Below are 21583 nucleotides of genomic sequence, written 5' to 3' on the forward strand. Positions count from 1 at the left end.
ATCTCCCAGGCTTCGGAGGACAATGCAGAAATCTCCCAGGCTTCGGAGGACAATGCAGAAATCTCCCAGGCTTGGAGGACAATGCAGAGATCTCCCAGGCTTGGAAGATCTCTACATTGACCTCCAGGCCTGGAAGATTTATGCTGGAGAATAAACTGCCAGCTGGACCTGAATCTCTGGACAGTCCGATGAGCACAAGGCTTGTCCCTGTTAATGTCTGTCCTGTAAAATGTCCAACCTTGTCCCTGCCATCCTTAGACATGCCCATTCCTGGCTTTTACTGTACCAGTCATCCGGTGCAGCACCACAACGCAAATTTCTATTAACTAATCCAGTTTAAATCATCAAATCACATCAATGCAACATCCCAAACCAGCCAATTTAATTGTTGCTGCCATCCAGCAGAAGCTGTAGCTGTCCTGAAATCTGCTCAATCATATCACTAAAAATCTAATATTAAATAATTCTGCTGATCCTGCCATGAAGCTATTTGTTCAGGCACTTTGACAACGCTCTTTTCTGTCTCCCTATTATACTCCTGTGTTGTCACATGTAACAAGCAGCCGTGCAGATTGACCTTTCACTAATAAAGTCCACTGAAGTCAGAGCAGAAGATCAGAGCAATGACGAGCAGCAAGAATCTAGAGATGGCCCTGTGGTTCACCCACCCCAATGATCAGATTGTACAGTGTGCGTCTTGTTTTGGCACTGATGACGAATCAGTAAATTGCTCACTCGCAGATCTGCTCCCGTGTACACAATTGTCACCACAGAGTCTCTACATTCAATTCCTTTTTCTTTCTGCTCGGTGACAACTCATCCCCATCACTTTCTGTCCTGGTTAATGTTGTCACCAGGGCTAAATCTCCCCAAAGGAGACACAAATAGCAATAAAGACCCCACAGAGCCCCCAACCCACCACAATCACTTTACCAATACAAATATTTTTGGAACCTTAGCGGGGTTTCCACCAATCAATGTGTAATAGAGAAGCGATTGGTGGCTGTGCCCCGGAGACCCCTGGCACCTGTGGGAGTGGCGGCCTTGGAATATTGGCGGCAGGGTGACCCCGCGTACACCGTAGGCCAGCGGACGGGGCCACACGCCACATCTGAGCTGTTCCTGGTGTACTCACATGGGAGACGTGGGAAAGAGAGCAGCTGTGAGCTGAGAGGAGGGTTGAGGCGTCTGTGACTCATTAGACGAGCAGGGACAGAGGCTGTGGGAAAACTTTTATTTCCCTCCCTAAAATCGCTTTACTGGATACAAGAGGAGTCGGAATTCGCTCGTTTGGCACAGATAAAATCCACAAACCGCTCATAAAACAACGGGAGCATCCAGAGCGGCCATGGACAAAATACACTTCTAGGAAGGCCATGGAATGAGCTGCCTGTACTGGCTCTAGAAGTATCTGATACATGTTCCAGGTACAATGAGGGCAGTGCCAGCCACTGTGGTCAGTAATTACCTCTCAACTCATTCTGCAGTGCCTGTACTGGCTCCAGAGGTATCTGTTGTCCCCAATGCGGCTCTTCACGTATCATCTACATCACCCAGCTGAGCGTCTGTATACAGCAATCCACCTTTGTCTACATCATAAATGTGCCCAATGTTCTTGTGGCCCCCTTAGCAATGGGCCAGATTGGTAAAGCCACCAATACACTACAAGAGCCTGCACAGAATTAGGTGAGCTAGCAGGCAATAAAAGCATTAGGACCTGCCATGTGGAGATGGACAGGATCCAGCAGTATCTTGTATATACAATTGGCCTGAACCTGGGTGATCCAGAAAACCGGAAATGGATTTCCTAAAATCATTTGCTATCACTCAGCAAATGTTTTCAATGCTGGACCAGATCCACTGCAGGTTTGCTGGATTACCCAGGTTCACCAATGACAGTCTATGGTCTCCAGTCTTGGAGAACTTTATTAAATCCCAATGCGAACAGTTAAAAAGGAAGAGGTGGGCTCATAATAATGCCTGGGAAATGGAGCAGGGGTCCTAAGCCCCCACGTATAAGGGCCCCAGACCCACAGCTCAATGCCAGATGCAGAGATTTGGCTTTTAAAGCTCTCAAAATGCATCGGATTAGGGGCTGAGCAATCCTTTAATGGAGCTCCGGGGTCCTGGGATCAACTCCCCCAATAGCACTCAGTGCATGGAATGCGCTCATATTGTGGTGCAATGGAATGACGCCAAATTTCTCCCACATGGGCCTGCGTGTGTATGACTGTGATGGGACATTGCAGTGCAGGAAGTGACCTAACACAGTGAAATTCTTTATAAAAAAAGTTAATTACTGCACTGGCAATACAATAAGTGTGTAACGAATGAGGAACTTTTGGGGACTGGGTACCCATGAGATGCAAGAAATGTGTGTCATGGGGCGCCCCAGGCAGAGCTCTGCACAGGGCGATATTACATTCAGATTGTTCGGTATTTATTCAGCCAATCAAAAAAGGCAAAAGGTGAGCACAATAGCCAATCAACAGCCAGCTCCATGCCTGGTCATTGAAATTAATGGAGCATTCAGAGGCAGCATTGATAATGTGGATGATAGTATTGATCAGTATTGATAACGATGATGATAGTATTGATCAGTATTGATAATGATGATGATAGTATTGATCAGTATTGATAATGATGATGATACTGTTGATAAGTGTTAATAACGATGATGATAATATTGATCAGTATTAATAACGACAATATTATAATTGATCAGTATCAATAACGATGATGATTTCATTGATAAGTATTGATAAATGGACAATATTGCGCCCAAAAACTGATCAATAGAAAATATTGCATTGCTTCATTTTTATACTTTTATGTTTGTTTGTTTTTTATTCTAAATGTTGCAGATTTTTTTTTTAACATCAATTCACACAACAAGGGACTGTGCAGCATATGGCCGGCCTGTGACCTGACCCAGACCCCACCATTGTCCTGGGCAATCATTAGCCCTCCACACCTGAAGTGTGTTATCTCTGTCCTTGGCTGTCAGGCTCTGGTGACCCCATAGTGTGAGGTGTCACTGTAGACAAGAGATAGCAGTGCAGGTGTGCACCAATAAACCCGGCACCACACAAGTGTGTGTACACAGTGCAGCAATAAAGGGCATTGTTCCCGGAGGGGCTGTCTGCTGTCCCAGGGCCCCTAGCAGACATGGAGCAATCTCCTGTCATTTGGCGACAGAGCTCACATTTCCTGGTTCAGGTGACCTCACTGTTAGGTCAGCTTTGTTATAGTTTATTGGTGGGAATTCATTTATTTATTTTAAAAAAAGGGCCATTTAAGGTGAAATATGCAAAAGGAGAATCAATGAGTTAGCTTTGTCACCGAAGATACCAGCGCCATGATTCTCGGTGCCCCATCATCACTGTGCTTGCTGCGCCCCCTCTTTATGGCATGGAAATGATCAGCACAAAGAGGATTCCTTTATTTTTTCTTGGACCTGAATTCTTCAAACCCATTGGATATCTCTTTGTGGATTCTCTTTATTGGGGAATCCATTTGTGAGCCAATGACACTTTCATTATAGCCTTGTGTGAGGGGCAGTGACACAAACTATGTTTGTCCCACTGGGGTCCCTAAAAATTGGCTGAGGATCTAACACATGGGTACCCCGACAGTACAGAGAAATGAGTCCTGCATGGAGTTAGACTTTGCCTTTATAAAATCATTGTTAGATCTAGAAATATTAGGGATCTAATGACACTCTGGTGCATTTCCTGTCTACTGCAGAAAGTTAACGTGTAGTTTTCCATGTTCTCAGGCTGGCACTGGGAATCACACTCTTGCCTTATAGCTTTAGGGGCCTATTTAATGTACAGCGCTGCGTAATATGTTGGCGCTATATAAATCCTGTTTAATAATAATAATAATAATAATAATAGGGGCCCAGGTTAATATCTGTCTGCATGGAGTTTGTATATTCTCTATGGGCTCTATTTATAAAACAGGGAATTTGGACATTCCTGGTGGGAATCAATTACTGTCAATGAAACACATGGACTTGGAAGTTTCCCACAAGGGAATATTTGATTCCCTGTTTTATAAATAGAGCCCAGAAACATACTTGTGAGTTACATGGATCCCCCCCCCCAGTGAAAATGGCATATGAGGGACATTAGATTGTGAGCTCCTCTGACAGACAGTCATGGCTATGGATTTTTTAACTGCTGCTTAGTACATCAGTGCCATTTAAATACAGGATAATAATAATAATAATCATGCATGGGCCGCCCTGCCAACACATTTTTATATTAATTACCCATGGTTTCCTACTGATTGTAAGCTCTTCTGGGCAGGGTCCTTCCCTCCTGAGTCAGTGTTTATATCTTGTCTGTTATTTGCAACTTCTATTTATTGTACAGCGCTGCATTATATGTTGGCACTATATAAATACAATTTAATAATAAAAGAAATGAGGAGCTTTTGCCAACACAGTACCAAAATGCAATGTACCAAAATAAATGGCACTGCAATGCATTACACTGCGCTTTGTGATGCACAGTAAAACACACATACCAAAACCAATAGACCATGCAGTTGCCTATTCTGCGCCCCCCAACCAAGACCATATATAGTGAAAGGAAATGACTGGAAATGGGAAATGCAAGTGGACAGGAAGAGATTTGGGCATAATGGACCCTCCAGATCTCTTCACCCACAAACCCCAATTGTTTAGCATTATTGATTTAATTGGATGCAGCTTTGTTCCGCACACCAATTTCATACACATCATTTTATTGGGACAAATAAAAATGCAAAATCTAAACAATTCATATTATATTCACATAAATCTGCATAGTTGCATTTATTTTGTGCTACGTCCTCCTTTCAATAAATAAAAAAGTTTTACATTTTTTTCTGTGAACTCAAAACTTCCTATGCAAAGCAACACATATATCTTCTGCTGCCGCCCAGGAACTGGCCTGCATACAATGCAATGGTGTGAAATGTCTTGGGGATTTTTGCATGCTGTTGGTGCTTTTACATTAAAGTCTCCCTGAACTTTCACCAGATTAATAGACTCCAAACATACGGTAATAGATTTATGGTATAATGATTGGATTTCTGCAATGGTGAAATGTACGGATCACAACCTGCACTCAATGGGAGAAGCCATGAGATTGCAGAGTGGGTAAAGAGATTGCGCCCAGCTCCTTCACATGTTCCTGCACCTTCACAGACCTGCCCAGTCTGACCTACGAATGCTGGTACTTATAGTTCACCAAGGTGTCATCTTGTTTAGTGCAGCACCTTCTTAGCATAGTGTATAACTATATTTTTGATTATACGTGTCTTTCTCAACCAGGGTCCTCCAGAAGTTGTTAGGGGTTCTTTGAGCAAATGAGCAGTTTGTTCCTCTCAGGTCAGTTTAAGTGACACCAATGATCTTTTTGGCTGTCTGTAAGGATGACATTCTTCCCACTGATTAGGAATATAAGAGGAATTCTTCCCACTGACCACCACACTAATGTTCTGTGAGCTGTGGATATATTATTTATAGATATGAAGGCCTAAACTTTAAGAGTTCTCACATTTTAAAAATGTCTGGAAACATTGGATTAGCCAATCCTTGTGCCAAAACTGGCGAACTTCAAAATTGGCAAGGTGGCATGTGGGCACAAAAGAGGGTTAATCTACCCATAAATGATATTTTAGTTGCATGTGGAATCTGTGTTCTGTATTTGGCAGGTCACATGATAAGTACATTTCTCTATAGCCTGCAGAAATCCAATCATTATATCATTGATCTATAATTAAAGAAATACTCAACAAGTCATCTCCGGCCATAAATTCAGATTGGTGTTTAAAAGCCGCGAGGTTAACTGCTCCCGGTTGCCCACTTACAACCACAAAGCACTTGGGAGTGTTCAGTAATATTTGATGGGCATTTGCAGAAGAGGTTGGAAGTCTATGTATGGGAAAAGCAGCAGATGACCCTGAGATGCTATACTTTGCTCCTTAAAAACTGCAGCACAAAGGGATTATAATAACCAGAGCCAGGTAAGTATTGGATGATAGTAGTGGGCCACAGTGGTGTTGCCTAAAATATCTACCAACCTGAACACTGCCCAACTCTCAGCTTTGCTGCAGCTCACCTTGGTGGCACTTAACTAAACCTGCAATACAGAATCTATCCAGCAGGTAGACTGTGGGCCCCTCATCAGATCCCCAACAGGTGAGCACACCTGGAGCCCCAAAATATATAAAAAAACAATAGCGATCCAACAACAGCTAAAAACTGAAATACCAGTTCTGGGAGAGCTCTCACTTTATATCCAAATCACCATTGGCTAGTGAAGTCCTCCAATCATTGTACAGCTCTGTCTATGGAATGCCCCCAGAATATTCCAATGTATGACAACCTTGGAGCCAATCCTTGAAATGATACTTCCAGGGCCGTGTCAGGCGGGGGATTTATTTATTGCTGCAAAATCTTCATCTGACACAGCTTGAGGAAGGCAGGGGGGACCCTGGGAACGTGGGCCAGCTGGGGGATGTAAAACCATAGAAAGCGCTGAAAACTTGCCCAATCATTTTGGCTTTTTTTTCACTTACATACAAACTAGGCAAATGAAAGATACAGGTGACATCATGCCCAGCTGTCCCATAATTAAATAATATAAAAGTACATATTGAAATTATAATTTTCTCTACTGTGGTGCCTTAAGGTGAAACTTTTTCTCTGATGGTATCCTGTTGATTTCCTTTGACTTCCTGCCCTGGTCATACCTACAGGAAATGAGAGGAAATCCCCATTTGGATGCCACCGGATAAGCTGACCCTACTAGTTTTTCCCTTTTTTTGCCCTTCATTTTTTGTTTTAGTATCAATGGTCTCCTTCTGAGAACCCAAAAGGATTGCCCTAAAGAGGGTGTGGCTTGCAGTCCTAAAGTGAGAGCGTTCCCAGAATTTGTATTTCAGTTTTTAGCTGTGGTTGGATGGCTATTGTTTTTTTATATATTTTGGGGCTCCAGGTGTGCTCAAACAAGGTCCAGGTTTGTCAGCCATATTAATCATTCACGTGATATAAATATGATGTATTAATGATAAACTCATGTTTGTGTTACATATGAAGAGCAGAGACTGACCTTGATGTTCCTCTTCTCACAGCTGGGTCCGCTGCCTTGCACCACACTATCCAGCACCTGCACCTCTCCATGGTCCCGCTTTTCGAAACAACCACTGCGCGCCTCACGTATTTCCTTCCCCACTTCGTCAAGGCCGTAGGCGCACAGCGCCGTATCCTTACGCCCCTCAAAGACCCCAAATATCCTCCCAGGCTCAGCAAACACTGACACCAAACGTCCATATAGGGTTCCCTTAGGTCCCTCACAGCGCAGGCCCAGCTGGATGTAAGATTCTGTGAGCTTCCGGGGCTCCCCCCGCGGATCCGGCCTCAGGCAGAAGCGCGCAATGACGCTGCTGGGCCGGCTCTCCTTCCCCGCGGGGGCGGGCTCTAGGTTCATAGCGAGGTAGCCGAAGCCTCCTTGTTGGAAAGCCCTGACGAAGACCAGGCGGTGGCGGCTTTTGCTGCTCTGCTTCACCTTGAAGATGTTATCGTCCGACGGGCTGATATCGAAAGTGAAGAGCTGGGAAGGGAAGGTGGTGTTCAGGGCCCGGATAGAGATCTCTGGGCTGTTCTCGAATCGGTGGTCGGCGACACTCTGGTTCCAGGTGAAGAATTGGCTGCCATAGCCGGTGTATGTGGCCCCGACCAGGAGTTTAGTGTCCGCGCCGGGGCTCCGCAGCAGCAGCCCCACGGTGGAGGCGTTGGCATGATTGGCAGCCACATTCAGCATGCTGGGCACCACATTGCGCGGGGGGAAGGGCACTGCCCGCAGGGAGATGTTACCGGGCCGCCTCAGCTCGCACAATCCCTGGAAGATGGACCCGCAAACCAGCAGCAAGCCCTGCTCCTCGTCCAGCTCCAGGATCTTGTTATAATTATCGGTCTGTGCCCGGGGGAAGTCGCAGGACGACTCCGGGATCTGCGGGGCATGGCACAGCGGGGAGTCCGGCTCCGGACCGGTCTGCTCCTCCACCTCTGTGCGCAGGTCGGAGCTCCGCAGCTGATACAGCCGATTCACCGCAGCCAGGTAGATGCGCCGCCCAGCAGCGTCCACGATGAAGTTATTGGTGGGCAGCGCGGAGTGGAAGGAGCCGCGGAGCAGCAACTCGGCAGAGGAGCCCAGAAAGTGCAGCAAGAGGAGGAAAGTCCACACAGCCATGAATGGGAATAGCGGGTGCTTCAGCTGCGGGGGGCGCAATGACAGCCCTGCATGGCATCAGGGGCAATAAGAAAATCCGCTCCGGTGACTCTGAGACCGAACAGAGCTAATGCTGCCGCTCTATGACTACCGGAGTGCAGAACACACCCTGCCCCGCCTCCGGGTGTCAGGATACGCCCACTGCCCGCCCATCAGCACTTACTTGACACAGGGGACCCGCCCACAACCGTCACTTAGCACTGAGGACCCGCCCACAACCTTCACTTAGCACACAGGACCCGCCCACTGCCAGCACAGTGCCCGCCCATCCGCTGAGCCTCTCACTCTGCGTGAATCTGCGATCCCATTCACTCAACCTAGAGCCCCCAATGTCAGCACTCATACCCAACTCCTGTCCCATTTCCTCTCCTCTTCCTTTATATTATCTGAATTCCTCATACTTTCCTCTGGACATCCCCAGCTTCATTCTTTGTGACTTCTCTCCCAGCAGAGTTCACTCCACTCTGCAATTTAAAAAAAGTCTCTCATTCTTCTCTCTCATTTCCAATTTTTCCTCTCCCTCCCTTTCTCTTTCTTCTTTCCTCCAATCCCCCTTCTCTGTATTTCACTCTCCTCTCCTTTCTCTGTCTCCCCCCTTCCTAGTCTCTCTTTTCCTCTCTTCTCTCCTCTCTGTCCTCTCCTTTCCTCTTCCAGCACTGGGATTCTCTATTTCCCTCCTCCCGGCTACCTACTTCTTCCTCTCTCATCTCTGTATTCCTTTTCTTCTCCATCTGATTCCTCCTTTCTCATTTTATTGTTCCCTCACTCCTCTCCCTTTTCCATTCCCCCTCTCCTCTCTCATACCCCTTTATTGTCTCTCCCCTCTTTCCCCACCCCCCCCCCCCTTTTTTTGTCCTTCTCTCCCCTACTCTTTATCTCTCCTCCTCTCTCTTCCCCCTTATTTGTCTGACTCTTTCCCTCACTCATCTCATCTCACACCCCCTTCTCCTCTCTCCTCTCCTCTATTCTCCTCTCCTTCCCTCTCCCAGCACAGTCTTCCTCCCTCTTCTGTCATGTGAATATGATTAGGAAATGAGTTGTCATTTTTTCTATTTGCAAAATCTGCAAAAATAAACATTACCCCAAACCCAGCCACCCAGGACAGAGTGCCAGCAATGGAGAGGTAGAAAACAAATAAAACTCTAACACTTTGGTTGCAGTTGGGTATTTTAGTAACCAGAACTTACTGAGGGTCAGATGTGTGCTGTATGACAGATAATATGACATCACCCCCCCCAGACACACAGGTGAGACAAGTATATAGAATGACCCCACCCACCAAAAAGTGCATCCTTGAGTGTCAGTAGCTTTGCCTGGGCTGGGATGATGTCCTTAGTCTGCTGCAGGTAGATGAAGCATTTCCTCAGTCTCCTTTCCCTCTGATCAGACTGTAACATTCTAACTTTGCAACAAGTCATATATTTATTTATATATATATCATATATTTATAATTGTGACACCACATAGCTGACATTCCAGTTTAGGATTGTGACCCCCTGGATGATGATTTTTTTTATGTTGTTCTCCAGAGTTGTCCTTTAACAGGGAGGCTTCTTGTCTTGTTTTTGACTTTTGTCTCAGTAACAGCACCGTCCAGCCAATGGTGCAATCTGAATTTTGAAAGGCCCTGAGTGTTTGCCGGACTTTTCTGGGTGAATTTGTTCCGCTGAATTGCACTTTTCCTTAGAAGCAGGAGATTGCCCAGACTTGAATCACAGCTCAGCCGACTGATGTCTGAGATACAACTCATAGGAGGAAGTTGTGATGAACAGGAAGTCAGCAAGAAATGCAATGGAGTGATTTGTCACCGAGATAATGGAGCAGCACTGGGGACATTTTAAGGGTCAGTCAGGCCATCAGATCTCGCTGACACCAGCAACAACAAGATCTTGTACAGACCATGGAGGCAATGGAGAATCAATGCAAAAATGCAGCAGGAACAATGGTTGTTGCATGTGGGCGGAATTGGGAACTCAGGTGCAGAGGTGAGGCTGCTGTTTCAAGCTCTGGGAGATGTAAAATGTTCACAAGGGAATCAGCAAAAAACTCATCTCCTGCTGCTTACTAAAGCCACTTCCTGTCTACATGCGCTCATCTCAGCCTTGGCTGCACAGCATTGCCCTGGGCCTGAATTCTAAAGATCATGCAAGTGCAATGTGTGTCAGCATGGCCATCACATAAAAAGGTGACAACTCAGGAGTGCATTTGGTAAACAGTTGTCACCCCATAACAGGAACTCCCCGATAAGGTCCCTTATGGCGGGATCAACAGTGATTATTTTTAATGAGAACTAATTTTTTAAAAAGGCAAAAACAAACAACCTTTAAAATGACATTCAGATGCTGAAACTTCAGTGAGATTTCCCAGATTGTGTATTTGTCCTGTGTGAGCTTTCCTCAAGTTTTACAAAAAAAACATTTTCCCTGCTTTTCAATATCAGACAGTTACAATGTTTCCATCAAATCTAAACCTGGAATAAAGATTTGTCATTCGTAACTTGGTATAAAGTATTACTTCATGGGGGAGTATTTATCAATGTTTTCACCCACAATATTTACTCATTTGTGTAATTCTTATGTAAATGGTGAAAAAATAATAAAAATACCCCTAAATGTTGAAGAGTGGATGATACAGTAATTTTGGAGAGCTAGGTAGTGTTATGGGGTGTCATTTCTGGCGTTTATTTTTTTGGGTTGGGGCTGTTGTCTGTCCAGGTTTTTTTTTTTTTTTTTTTGGGGGGGGGGGGGATTCTTAGAATGTTTGTGGTTTTTGGGCTGCAGTGGGTTAATAAGTTCTGAGTTCCCTCTATGAGCGGAGAACCTGCCATTCCTCTCATGCTGGTCCTGGCCTTGAAGCTAAAAATAATTTACCTAAAATTATCTCTGCAGCCAATCAGCAGTCAGCGAGCGGCCCGGGGGGGGGGGGGGGCAATCGCTGGGCAGACAGAAAAGAAATGAAGGACTAAGGTTTGGGCCACGCTTGGACTTTATTTTTATTGGGGATTAATGCTTAATTGAAGTTCAGGTTTCATTCAGCTAAATCCATTCAAGGTGAAAAAAAACAGACACTGTGCAAAATCTGGGGGCTCATTCACACAGCACAGGCGTTACAAGGTTCTTCAACACGCGTGTGATGTATGATAACATTACCCCATTGATGATCTCAAATACTTGCACTGCTTTGGGACAGATTCTGACCTGCAGCAGGACCAAGTAATCCCATGCAGCTCCTGGTGGGTGGTACCTTGCCAGCTGCTCAGCCAATCAAATCACAGCCCTGGTTCCTAAGGGGCCAGCATCTGCACAGGGGATGGCAGTGAGCGGTATGGGTCCACTCATTCCTGCCCCCATTCATTTTCTATGGGGCTGCATGTAGCGTCTTCCCTGAGTTCAGTGGCATAAAAACACCACACCGCAACCTCTCCGCCAGTCTAAAGTTATTGAACAAAGCATTGGACGGCCTATTAAATCTATTGCTATTCATCCAAACGTACATGTGATGCATCAACTTTGGTTAAACAGGCTGTTCACATAGCAAAGTGAATGATTCCCCTGCAAATGATTTTCCCTTAGCTCTGCTGACTTTACCCATCATGAGTTTTTTTTATTACCTTGCATGTGATTTGGTATTGGGATGTAAATTTTCACCACTTTCACTAAGTGAATCATCCCTTGCAAGGTGAAAATTCACCACGGATAGTGAACGGCCCAAATTTATTTAGTAAATCAGCCCCAACAGCAGCTGCAGAATTCTCTTTCCTCGCGAGCATTTCTCTCCCAGAATCTTTGCAGCTACCACCTGGTGACTTACCCAACACGCCCAAAAATAAATGGTTTCACACCTGAGTGTCTTCACTGTGCGTTAGTGGCTGCCAGCTATGATAAGGAAGCTTCATCTGTGTTAATGTATGGTAAATGTATGATGGTGACAGCTATCTGGGATTCCGTGACATTCTATAAGATAACTACCCGCCACCTCTGTATCCATTCTCTGCATTGCCTTTATTCTGAGTTGCTCCATGCCAATCAAAAGCAAAAATCAGGCTTGCGATGTGTTCGATTTCAAAGCCATTGGGCATTAAAATCACCTAGGCGGAGAAAGCTCAGTACAAGTGTTAGATTTCGGGGTCAGATTAGGCTGTTTTCTATTTTTTTTTAGTTGCATAGTTTTACAGAGATAAAATGTGGACACTTTGTGCTCCGTGATATGATTGGCTATACAATTTGTGTCCTTTATGCGGCAGGAGATGCGGCAGTGGTGCAGACTTCAGATGGATGAGCTGTAGAAGTGGTGACCACAAGGCCATGCGCATCATACAAACTTATTATGGAGCGTGCCTGCAACCTCTGGTCACAGGAGTCTGTGATGTGCAACCTCCCTCTCATGCTCATGGTAAGTAAAGTTTGGTACACACATGCAAAAGTCGTTTGAGATTTTGTTGGGTGACAATTTAAGAATGATCGCTACCTAGACGCACTGTTTGGCTTTCTGCACCGCAGCCTGTTCTGTTCTATATAGAGGTGGATCAGCATGGGGCCCCAGGTTGCAGAATAAAAAAGGACAAGTGATGTCTCTTCTGCAATAGAACAAACTTACCTGGCTGTTCACAGTCTTCTCTTTAATGAGCTGCTCATGCGGTTTGGGTGACAAAAGTCTAAACTGTGTATTAACCACTAGTGCATATGTGTTAATGCATCCATGCAGAAACAAGTGTATTGACGAAACAACCAGTAATGCACAGCACATGCACTGGGGGTCTAGTCATTGTTATTGGCACCCCAGAATCTAACCAGCACACACATTACTTACTATAGGATTGTGATGCATTGTGCTAAGCACTCATGCATGTGGCAGTATGCTGTGTTCTGCAAAACACAGCGCATTGCACACTTTGAGATCTGTTTCAAAGCCGTGAATCTGACATTTACTGAAACATTCCATGGTGGAGAATGAATCATTGCCATTGAAAACGTGGACCTGGAAGATTTATTCAAGTGAATGTTTGAGTGAATGTCAGATTCACTGCTTTATAAATAGACCACAAAGTGTGCAATATGCTGCATTTGGCAACCCATTCAAAAAGGCCCAGAACACAGCAATGCATGGAAACTTAGAAAAATGCACCAGCAATCTATATTCGTAGCAATTCCTAGCATTGGAGTTCACGTTTCACATCTTTCCATAAATGTTTCTTCACATTTAATGCCCCAGGTTGCCACTGCCAGTAATTATATGAGTGTGTTGGTGGAATAGGGAACAAGGTGCCATGGTTTTGCAGCAGACGTGTGTTGCAGGTTGACACTGTTTTTATGTATGTGTTTTTGTAAGATTGTGCTGAATGTGTAATGTGAGTGATGACAGATACAGCAGCCGGATTGATGCCTCGTCCCATTACCATTCTAGGATCTGATCTTTGGATAGGAGTCAGGAACGGTTGTAGTCATCCGCTCAGATCTCTTCCATACAGCAGTATGGTTGGCTCAGTGGCTACCACACTGGCCTTAGCAGTCCCAGATTTGAATCTTGGCCAGGACATTATCTGCATGGAGTTTGTATGTTCTCCCTATGTGTGGGTGCCTTCTGCTTTCCTCCCACATCCCAAAAACATACTTTTAGGTAATTGGCTTTCCCAAAAACTTGGCCATCGGACTGTGATAATGACATATAACTATAGTGGGGACAGTTGTGATCTCCAGGGGAGGTATTCAATTTTTTTTTTCACCATGACGGCTTTGCCCAGCTAAATGCAACATGCAATTTTTCAATCAACACTACATATCGCCCATCCTATTGTGTGTGAAATTCCCCCAAGGAGCAGAGTCCTCCAGCAGTGCAGAGTATTTCAGGAGAGGAGAGTTATAGAGGAAGGAGCAGAGTCCTCCAGCATACAGCAGGCACATTGTGGGAATGGCCATAACCCACAAGTCTGAGGGGTCCCACCAATGTTCTCAGTAAACTCTTGTCTTTTCACTTTTCATCCTCAGCATTATCTGGGCAGATAAGTGAATGTCGCCTGCAGATACCGCAAACTTTTAGAGCCCAGAGATGTCTGGGGGAATTTCTGAACACAATTTTTCTTTGAACAGGAAAAAAAAATATTCATCATGTGAGAGGACCCGATAAGGCGCAGGACGCAGGTTGTCTGCAGATAGCAGCTTGTGTGTCATTATCTAATAGAAATAGTCACAGAAAACCAAATCCGTCCAATCAGTGACGACACCAATTTAATCTGATTTCTGTGCATATTGTGGAATCACCATGTAAATATGAACATCTATTGCATTTCATTTGCGTCAACGTTTCTTAAGTGCCATTACGGTGACGTGTTCTATAATGCTTTGCAATGTTCTGCTTTTTTTTTAATGCACAGATTGTTTTTGCTTGCAGAATACAAAATGTTTCTCTTTTTATTGTGTTGCAGTGCAGCATTGTCCCAGGCTGGCCCTCTCATAGTGACAGCACATCATGTCTGCTTGTGGGCACATGTGACAGGGTGACAACACAGGGGCAAAATTAGAAGACAGTTGTCACTCCTGAATGAGCTTCCCCAGGTTTTTAGCTGCAGACTAAAAACATAAAAATATTAAAAAATGTATTTTGACATGAGCATGTTCTAGCATTTATATAAATTGAGTCTCAGGGCTCACATATATGACCCCCTCCCCTGGTATTTGATTTTGTTGTGAAATGAGGAAGTAAGTGGAGGAAGCCGAGGGCTGGAAGCTGCAGTAAGACATGGAAAGGATGTGGGGACGTAGCAGGATGCAGCTATAATAGGAGACAGGAAATCAGGGAGTTGGGGGGCTGGAGATGGATGCAGAATGTTTGAGGGGCTCATTATGCAACCCACCCAAGGATGTCTCATTCTGTGGCTCAGTAAAGTCAATTTGCTGACCTCCTTCTGAAAATGCTAGTCGCCTGGCGGACGCAAAGCCCAGCACAGAGCGGTCACTGATGCCTTTGGTGTGTTTGTTTTAATGATCATACTGAGCTGGAATGACCAATGGGGCAGAAAAGCAATTGGTCATATTAGGTCATTGGGGCACCATCAGACAAAAATGCCCCCACAGCTCCCTCCTGCTGCTGACATTTACACCCCAACTACTGAGTTCTCTGGTCATTTGGATTGTAAGCTCATTGGGGCAGGATTCTCTCCTCCTCCTGTCTGTCATTTACAACTTCTGTTTAATATACAGTGCTACATACAATGTTGGCACTATAAATACGGTTTAGGAATAATCCTGATTTGCCAACCTGGGATATCGTATCTCCTGTACATTAAATAGGGGTTGTAAGTGACAGATACAGGCAGTGACGCAGCAGGAGAGGACCCTGCCCCAAGAACTTACAATCTAAGAGGTGGGGGAAGTAGCACGCAATCGGTGGGGGAAATATTCACATCAAGCGGGAGGCTGCCATGGTTGCTTGTCAGCCTTGAATATGTTGATAGGAAGATGTACAGGGAGATGGGAAGACAGAACTTTGCTGCAACGTTGGGGCTCTACTTTAATCATAGTATCCAATGAGGGTGGAGCTTAGCTTTAAAGTCAGGTAAAGTCAATAACAAAGTGAAGCTGATTCAAAGCATAAAAGCAGATTCTCCAAGTGATAAAAGTAAAAAACTTCAAAATGTTTTTATGGAGTACAGGTTCTCCTTAAAGTCTCCCATATGTGTGCAGATCTAGCATTAAATCATCAGACCTCACTGTATGCAGCTTTTTTGAATGTGTTGTAAAGTTTCCCATATGAAGATCCTTCCCTTTAGCTACTGATGGCTGGATAGTTCTGATTGGAGTGACCTTGGCTTGGTATTTGAGCAATCCAACATATGACATTTGTTTCTTTGTGCCAGACAGGTATAGAACAGCTCAGCCAATCCAACCACCTGATAATGAAAACTATTGTGGTTCAGCATCTGGATTGGCTGAGCTGTGCTATACCCATCATTGGCAGGTGACTACTGGATATTCACAGCTGTCATAATCCAGTGGTTGGATTGCCTGAGCCATGCAATAATTGTCATTCATTGTATTGTACAACTCATAAAAAACATGAATTCCCATTTGGAATTTATGATCTGATTCAATTATGAATTGTTCTGTCCTAAGCACCTCTGCACTTGCAGCCTGACAACATGCAACCACTGCCTTGCAATTAGCAACAGTGTTGTCAGCCTGCCTTGCATGCTTCTTCTGTTGATCATTGAGCTGCCTAACCCATCATGCAGGAGGAACACCAACTGGAGAAATGTGCATGGCAGGCTGACAACGCTGCCTTGTCATTGGCATTATCTTATCCTTGTCACCCTGCAACAGGAGTGCTGTTACTGGCAGGATCTCCAGGTAAAATCTTTGGAATAAACTCACAAATAATGATTTGAGCAGAGTGCTGAAGCATGTTGGCAAAGATACCAAACATTAGATTTTAGATTTACATTGACTTCTACACAAATATTTGCAGACTGATATTTAAATGAATGATCTTTATTTCCCATCTAGCGGTGTAGCTGGGCCGCAGCGTTCTGTATCCGAGTAAGAGGCTGAAGAAGTTTACACAGCAGCTGAAGTGGGGAAAGTGGAATTTGGATGCAACACTTATCAGGATATGGTACAGAAAAAAGTTGTTAAGTGGCAGCGATTATTAAGCCAGCCTGGCATCCCTCAGGAACGCGGACGGTGAGGGAGGAAATGACTCATTATCACACTTAATGCCACATCCTGCTTCTCCATCTGGGGGGAGATATTTATCCCCCCCCCCTTTCTCTTGTAAAGGTGGAGAATTAGTGGCAATTTGTTTTTCCTGCATCTCACATCCCTTGTGCGGCTTTTGGGACTCTGGCGGTAATTGGGGTCACTTCTGAGCGACAATAGGGGTCCCTGAGGACCCAGAAAGAAAAGCAAGCTTTGATTTGCACCGCCAGATGAGGAATGAGGATTTGAGAATAAGTAATGTGTGAAAAATGATTTGGTGGGGTCTTCATAAATTAGAAATGGGTCATTGAATTCCTTTGGAGGGGGGTGAGTTGGGAAGAAGAGCTTGCAGACAGGAACTTTACCAAAGCAAGCTGCAGAGAGACTGACTGATCCCTATCTGCCTCAGAAATCTGTGCAAGCACAATGCCTAAAATCTTTACTCATCCTTAACATTTTAAATATTTATTATTAATACAATAAGATATATATTTTTGGATATTCATATTATGCATTCTGCTTCTGAGCCAGTAGGGGGAGTCTAAGGTTCCTTTTCACTTTCTACCAGCTTGATGAAGGTCAACTGTTTATAGATCTCAATATCTCCAGCTGAAATTTAAACTCGCCAGTGCCTGCGTGTGTGTCAGGGCAGCAACTCTTTTCTAATTGGACAGTTCAGTCTGAGGTTCAGTCAGACAAAATTAAAGCATAACATGCCTGTTGTGGTGTCTCATACCACACAGTGCTCTGGGAATCCTTTATCATGTAATAAATTATATCTATATCCAAAGCTGGTAAAAACATTTTTGGATAGTGAAGGGAACGATTGGCAAGCCTGTAGGTTTTTATTGATTTTTGCACCCCAACAGGAAACAATCACCCCTATATTCCCTGGTGACAATTGTCACAGGAGCTGAAAGTGATAGTAGTAACCCCAAAACAGGAGGGCTTAGATGGGAAAGAGAAAGGTGAAGCAAATTATTCAAATAAAGATTTGTATGTCGGCAATTCATTTATTTATGAATCACACCATTACAGCGGCCAATGGGAATCATTCTGATGTTGTCACTCTTGCAGTATTTTGTTAGGAGATGCTTCTCATGGTGACCCCAGCTGGGACGGATTCAGTATTTAGTATGCAGTCCGTAGGGAACAGAAAGGTGACACCGAATTTTACAATTTGTTGATTTATTGGCACCAATAGAGGCAGCCAGACGCTTGTGGTCAGAGCACTTAAAGATCAAGGTCTGACATTCCAAAAAATTCGAATAAAGTTACAGTCCATGCTTGCAGATCATAAAGCGGGTCGCTGCACCCCAGAGGTACGGCAACATACATGTTACACTGAGTCACTGATTGTTTAACATGCCAGGAGTTATGGGACAGTAAGATTACGGGCCAGGCCGGTGCTTTGATTCATCATGGTGCCAGGAATGACACAACCTGCAGGGGTGACTGGGGTCCTGTATATGGTATGGGGAGGTCAGTTTGTCCCCAAAGCTGTATCTGTGGTGTAATGAGGGCTGGTATTTGGGGTAATTGTACAATTATTATTAGGTAGATTGGGCTCAATTGTGAGATTTTGGTGGTAGACCCTGTCACCCGACTGCATTTTAACAACAATCTCCCTATAATGGTATTGTATGGTTGGGATTTACCTGTAAATTACCCCATTATGCAGACATCCAAAAGCCCCGAGACTGATTCTAGGTGACACCAATATGGATGTGATGCCAGCAGGCTCAGAGTTGTCACCTAAGTAACATTCTATAGTATTTCCCTTTGTTTCTCCCCCAGCAGTTACATAAAAGGCTATGTAATGAGGTAAAAGGAGAGGATGAGTAGCTGAGCCAGCACAGGCAATAATTAGATACTTGGAGGGAGCTACTTGGAGGAGGGCTATGCTAGGAAACTGACTCTTTCTGTAAGAGCCGATTTGTTAGCAAGTGAGCGGTACATTTCAAGCAAATAAAAAAAATTTGCAAAATGTACAGGGAGTCTGTAGAAGGTGAGGAAGTGACAACCATTCTGTGTATAAGTGTAGAGGAGCATGGCAGGGGGTGTGTAGGAGGGTTGGGGGGGTGACAACCGTTCCCTGTACACTGCAATGTGTAGAGGAACATGGGGGGGTGGGGGGGGGAAACAATCATTCTGTGTGTAGTGAAATAAGTAATGATATGGGACAGTGGGTCTGTAAGTTAGGGTGGTGACAACCATTCTGTATATTGGGCAAAGTTTAGTGGAACATAGAAAGTTTATGTAGGAGCAGAGGGGGCGACAATCCTTCTTTGTATAGTGCAGAGTGTAGGAGGATGGGGGGGGGGGTCAGTAGGAAGGGTGGAAGATGACAGCCATTCTCTCTATAGTGCAGAATATTGGGGAACATGGCAGGGGGTCTGTATTAGGGGGTGACAACTGTTTTCAGTATATAGTAGATCAGTCTTTTTCAACCTTCCCCAAAGAAACCATTTCAACTATTTCCAGGTCCCAGGGAACCCCTGCTAAAACCAATTAATTGGGTGTCAGGGGGATAAATGCCCCTTACATTAGTGGTGGGATGAAAAAATATTTCAGACAATGGCGGTCTGAATGCCACCCTAAAGTGAGGTAAATGATCTCTGGTGTCATGCTGCTGGTTTAAAGAAATGGATTTTTACCCTGAATTAGGCAGGCATCTGCAAATGGGGGCCAATCACACAGCCCAAGGAGCCCCTAATACCTTCTGGAGGAACCCTGGCTAAGAATGACTGGTGTAGATAGAGGAACAGGGCAAGGGGTCTGTAAGAGGGGAGGAGGGTGACAGCCAGGGTGTAGAGGAACGTGGCAGGGGGGTGTAGGAGCAGATGGGATAACAGTCACTTTATGTGTAGTGCAGAATGCAAAAGAAACAAAAAAGTGGGTCTGGAGTGGGGTGACAATTGTTGTCTGTGTAGTGCATATAGTAGAGGAACATGACATGGAGTCTGTATTTGGGGGTGACAACGTTCTCTGTATAGAGCAGAGTGTAGAGGAACATGGCAGGGGGTCTCCAGGAGGGGGGGGGGCAACTGTTCTGTGTATAAAGGACATTACACGGTGTCTGTAGAAGAGAAGAAGGTGACAACATTCTGTGTTATAGGAGACTATAGAGGGACAATAAAGAGAGTCTCTCGGAGGGGAGGGGGTGGCAGCCATTCTTTATGTAGTGCAGAGTATTTTGGGGAGAGAGTTGCAGAGAGTTTGGGGGGTGACAATGAGAATGGAGAGCAGAATGTAGAGACTGTACAGGGGGTCTGTAGAAGGGAGGGTGACAACTCTTCCCTGCATAGAAAGTAGAGGAACATGGCAAAGGGTCTATAGGAAAGGAGGTGACATTGATTCTCTATACAGAGTAGAGTTTAGAAAGGGTCTATAGCAGGGGAATGATCACTCCTTTATATATTGGAGTGGTAAGAGGTATTCCAAGGGTCACCCTTTTCTCCTGCAGAGTTGGATTTTCCCTTTGTATATATTCAGGATTTGGTTTCCTGCTGATTAGTGGTGGTCTGTGCCTGCAGATCCGGTGGAAGCTGAGAATTACGCTGGGAGCTCTGATAAGAGATTCAATCTGCAGCCCATGGCAGGACGACACAGAACTAGGAATCCAGGGACAGGAAAAGGCCTTCAATACCTCCAACAGCTACAAGTCACCGCTTGCCTACCCCTATACAATCTCATCTCAACTGGCCAAGTTCCATGTGACATGAATGTGGAGTAATGACTCGTCTTATCTCACTCACACATACTGGCGCGGAGTCCATGGACAACCATATCCATGTCACTGAAAGTTAAAGAAAACCCATACAGGGGGAAATATGCAATCTGTTATAACTACTGGAATTGCTACTTGCATGGCTTTCCAAGTGGCCTAGGACATTTTCTGAGTCACTGGCCTGGAACAAGTAAGCAGTCAATGGAGAACTGATCACATTTTTCTGTGATGGGGACATAGAATGTATTGAATCCGAAGCAGTATATCGTCTAGTTTTTATTTTTCAAAGTTATTATTTTTAAGCATAATATTCTTACAATGGCAGCTCAGCTAGCATACAGCCTAGGACCTGAAAACCCGCAAAATGATTATTATTATTATTATTATTATTAATAAACTGGATTTATACAGCACCAACATATTACGCAGCGCTGTACATTAAATAGGGGATGAGGGTATAAACTGTTTCAGTCAGGGTGGATTCAGACCTGCTTTAGGATCAAACTCCACTCCCTATGGTTGGCACCTTGCCAGCCGATTGAACACTCGCATTGCAGCACGGTTTCCTACAGAACCTGTGTTTGCACATTTGACAGTTGGTGGCAGTGAGCAGTACTGGTAAACTATCATGGGGGAGCCTGGGTGATGTAACAAACCTGCAATGGATCCGGCCCAAGAGTGAATCAATCTGCAAACTAATAGCAAAGGATTTTTAAGAAATCTGATCCAGGTTGGTTGGATCACTCAGGTTCTCCCATGATAGTCTATCTTCTCCAGAATTTCAATACATCAGATCTATTGAGATCAGATTACCTCGAGGCAGCTCTCTTCCGCAAAGGAACAGCAAAGTACTAGAATCTCTACACTGTTTAAGGGAG

At 44.7% G+C, this 21583-nt stretch overlaps 1 protein-coding gene and 1 long non-coding RNA gene across 2 annotated transcripts in view; one reads left to right on the forward strand and one right to left on the reverse strand.

Moving 5' to 3' along the window:
* Nucleotides 1-8381, reverse strand: part of PLXND1 (plexin D1) — a 77757-nt gene extending 69376 nt beyond the window's left edge. Inside the window, exon 1 of the mRNA XM_072420497.1 lies at nt 7107-8381. Within this exon, the coding sequence (XP_072276598.1) occupies nt 7107-8246 (1140 nt within the window). The 5' untranslated portion in view covers nt 8247-8381. The remainder of the gene's footprint in view (nt 1-7106) is intronic.
* Nucleotides 8382-8491: 110 nt separating this feature from the next.
* On the forward strand, nt 8492-18995 carry LOC140337001 (uncharacterized). The gene is made up of 3 exons (XR_011921974.1): nt 8492-10270; nt 12529-12677; nt 16784-18995. It is a non-coding gene; the product is annotated as an uncharacterized lncRNA (long non-coding RNA).
* The last annotated feature ends 2588 nt before the right edge of the window (nt 18996-21583 follow it).

The sequence above is a fragment of the Pyxicephalus adspersus genome, chromosome 8 (genome assembly GCF_032062135.1).
Source record: "Pyxicephalus adspersus chromosome 8, UCB_Pads_2.0, whole genome shotgun sequence".
Taxonomy (NCBI): domain Eukaryota; kingdom Metazoa; phylum Chordata; class Amphibia; order Anura; family Pyxicephalidae; genus Pyxicephalus; species Pyxicephalus adspersus.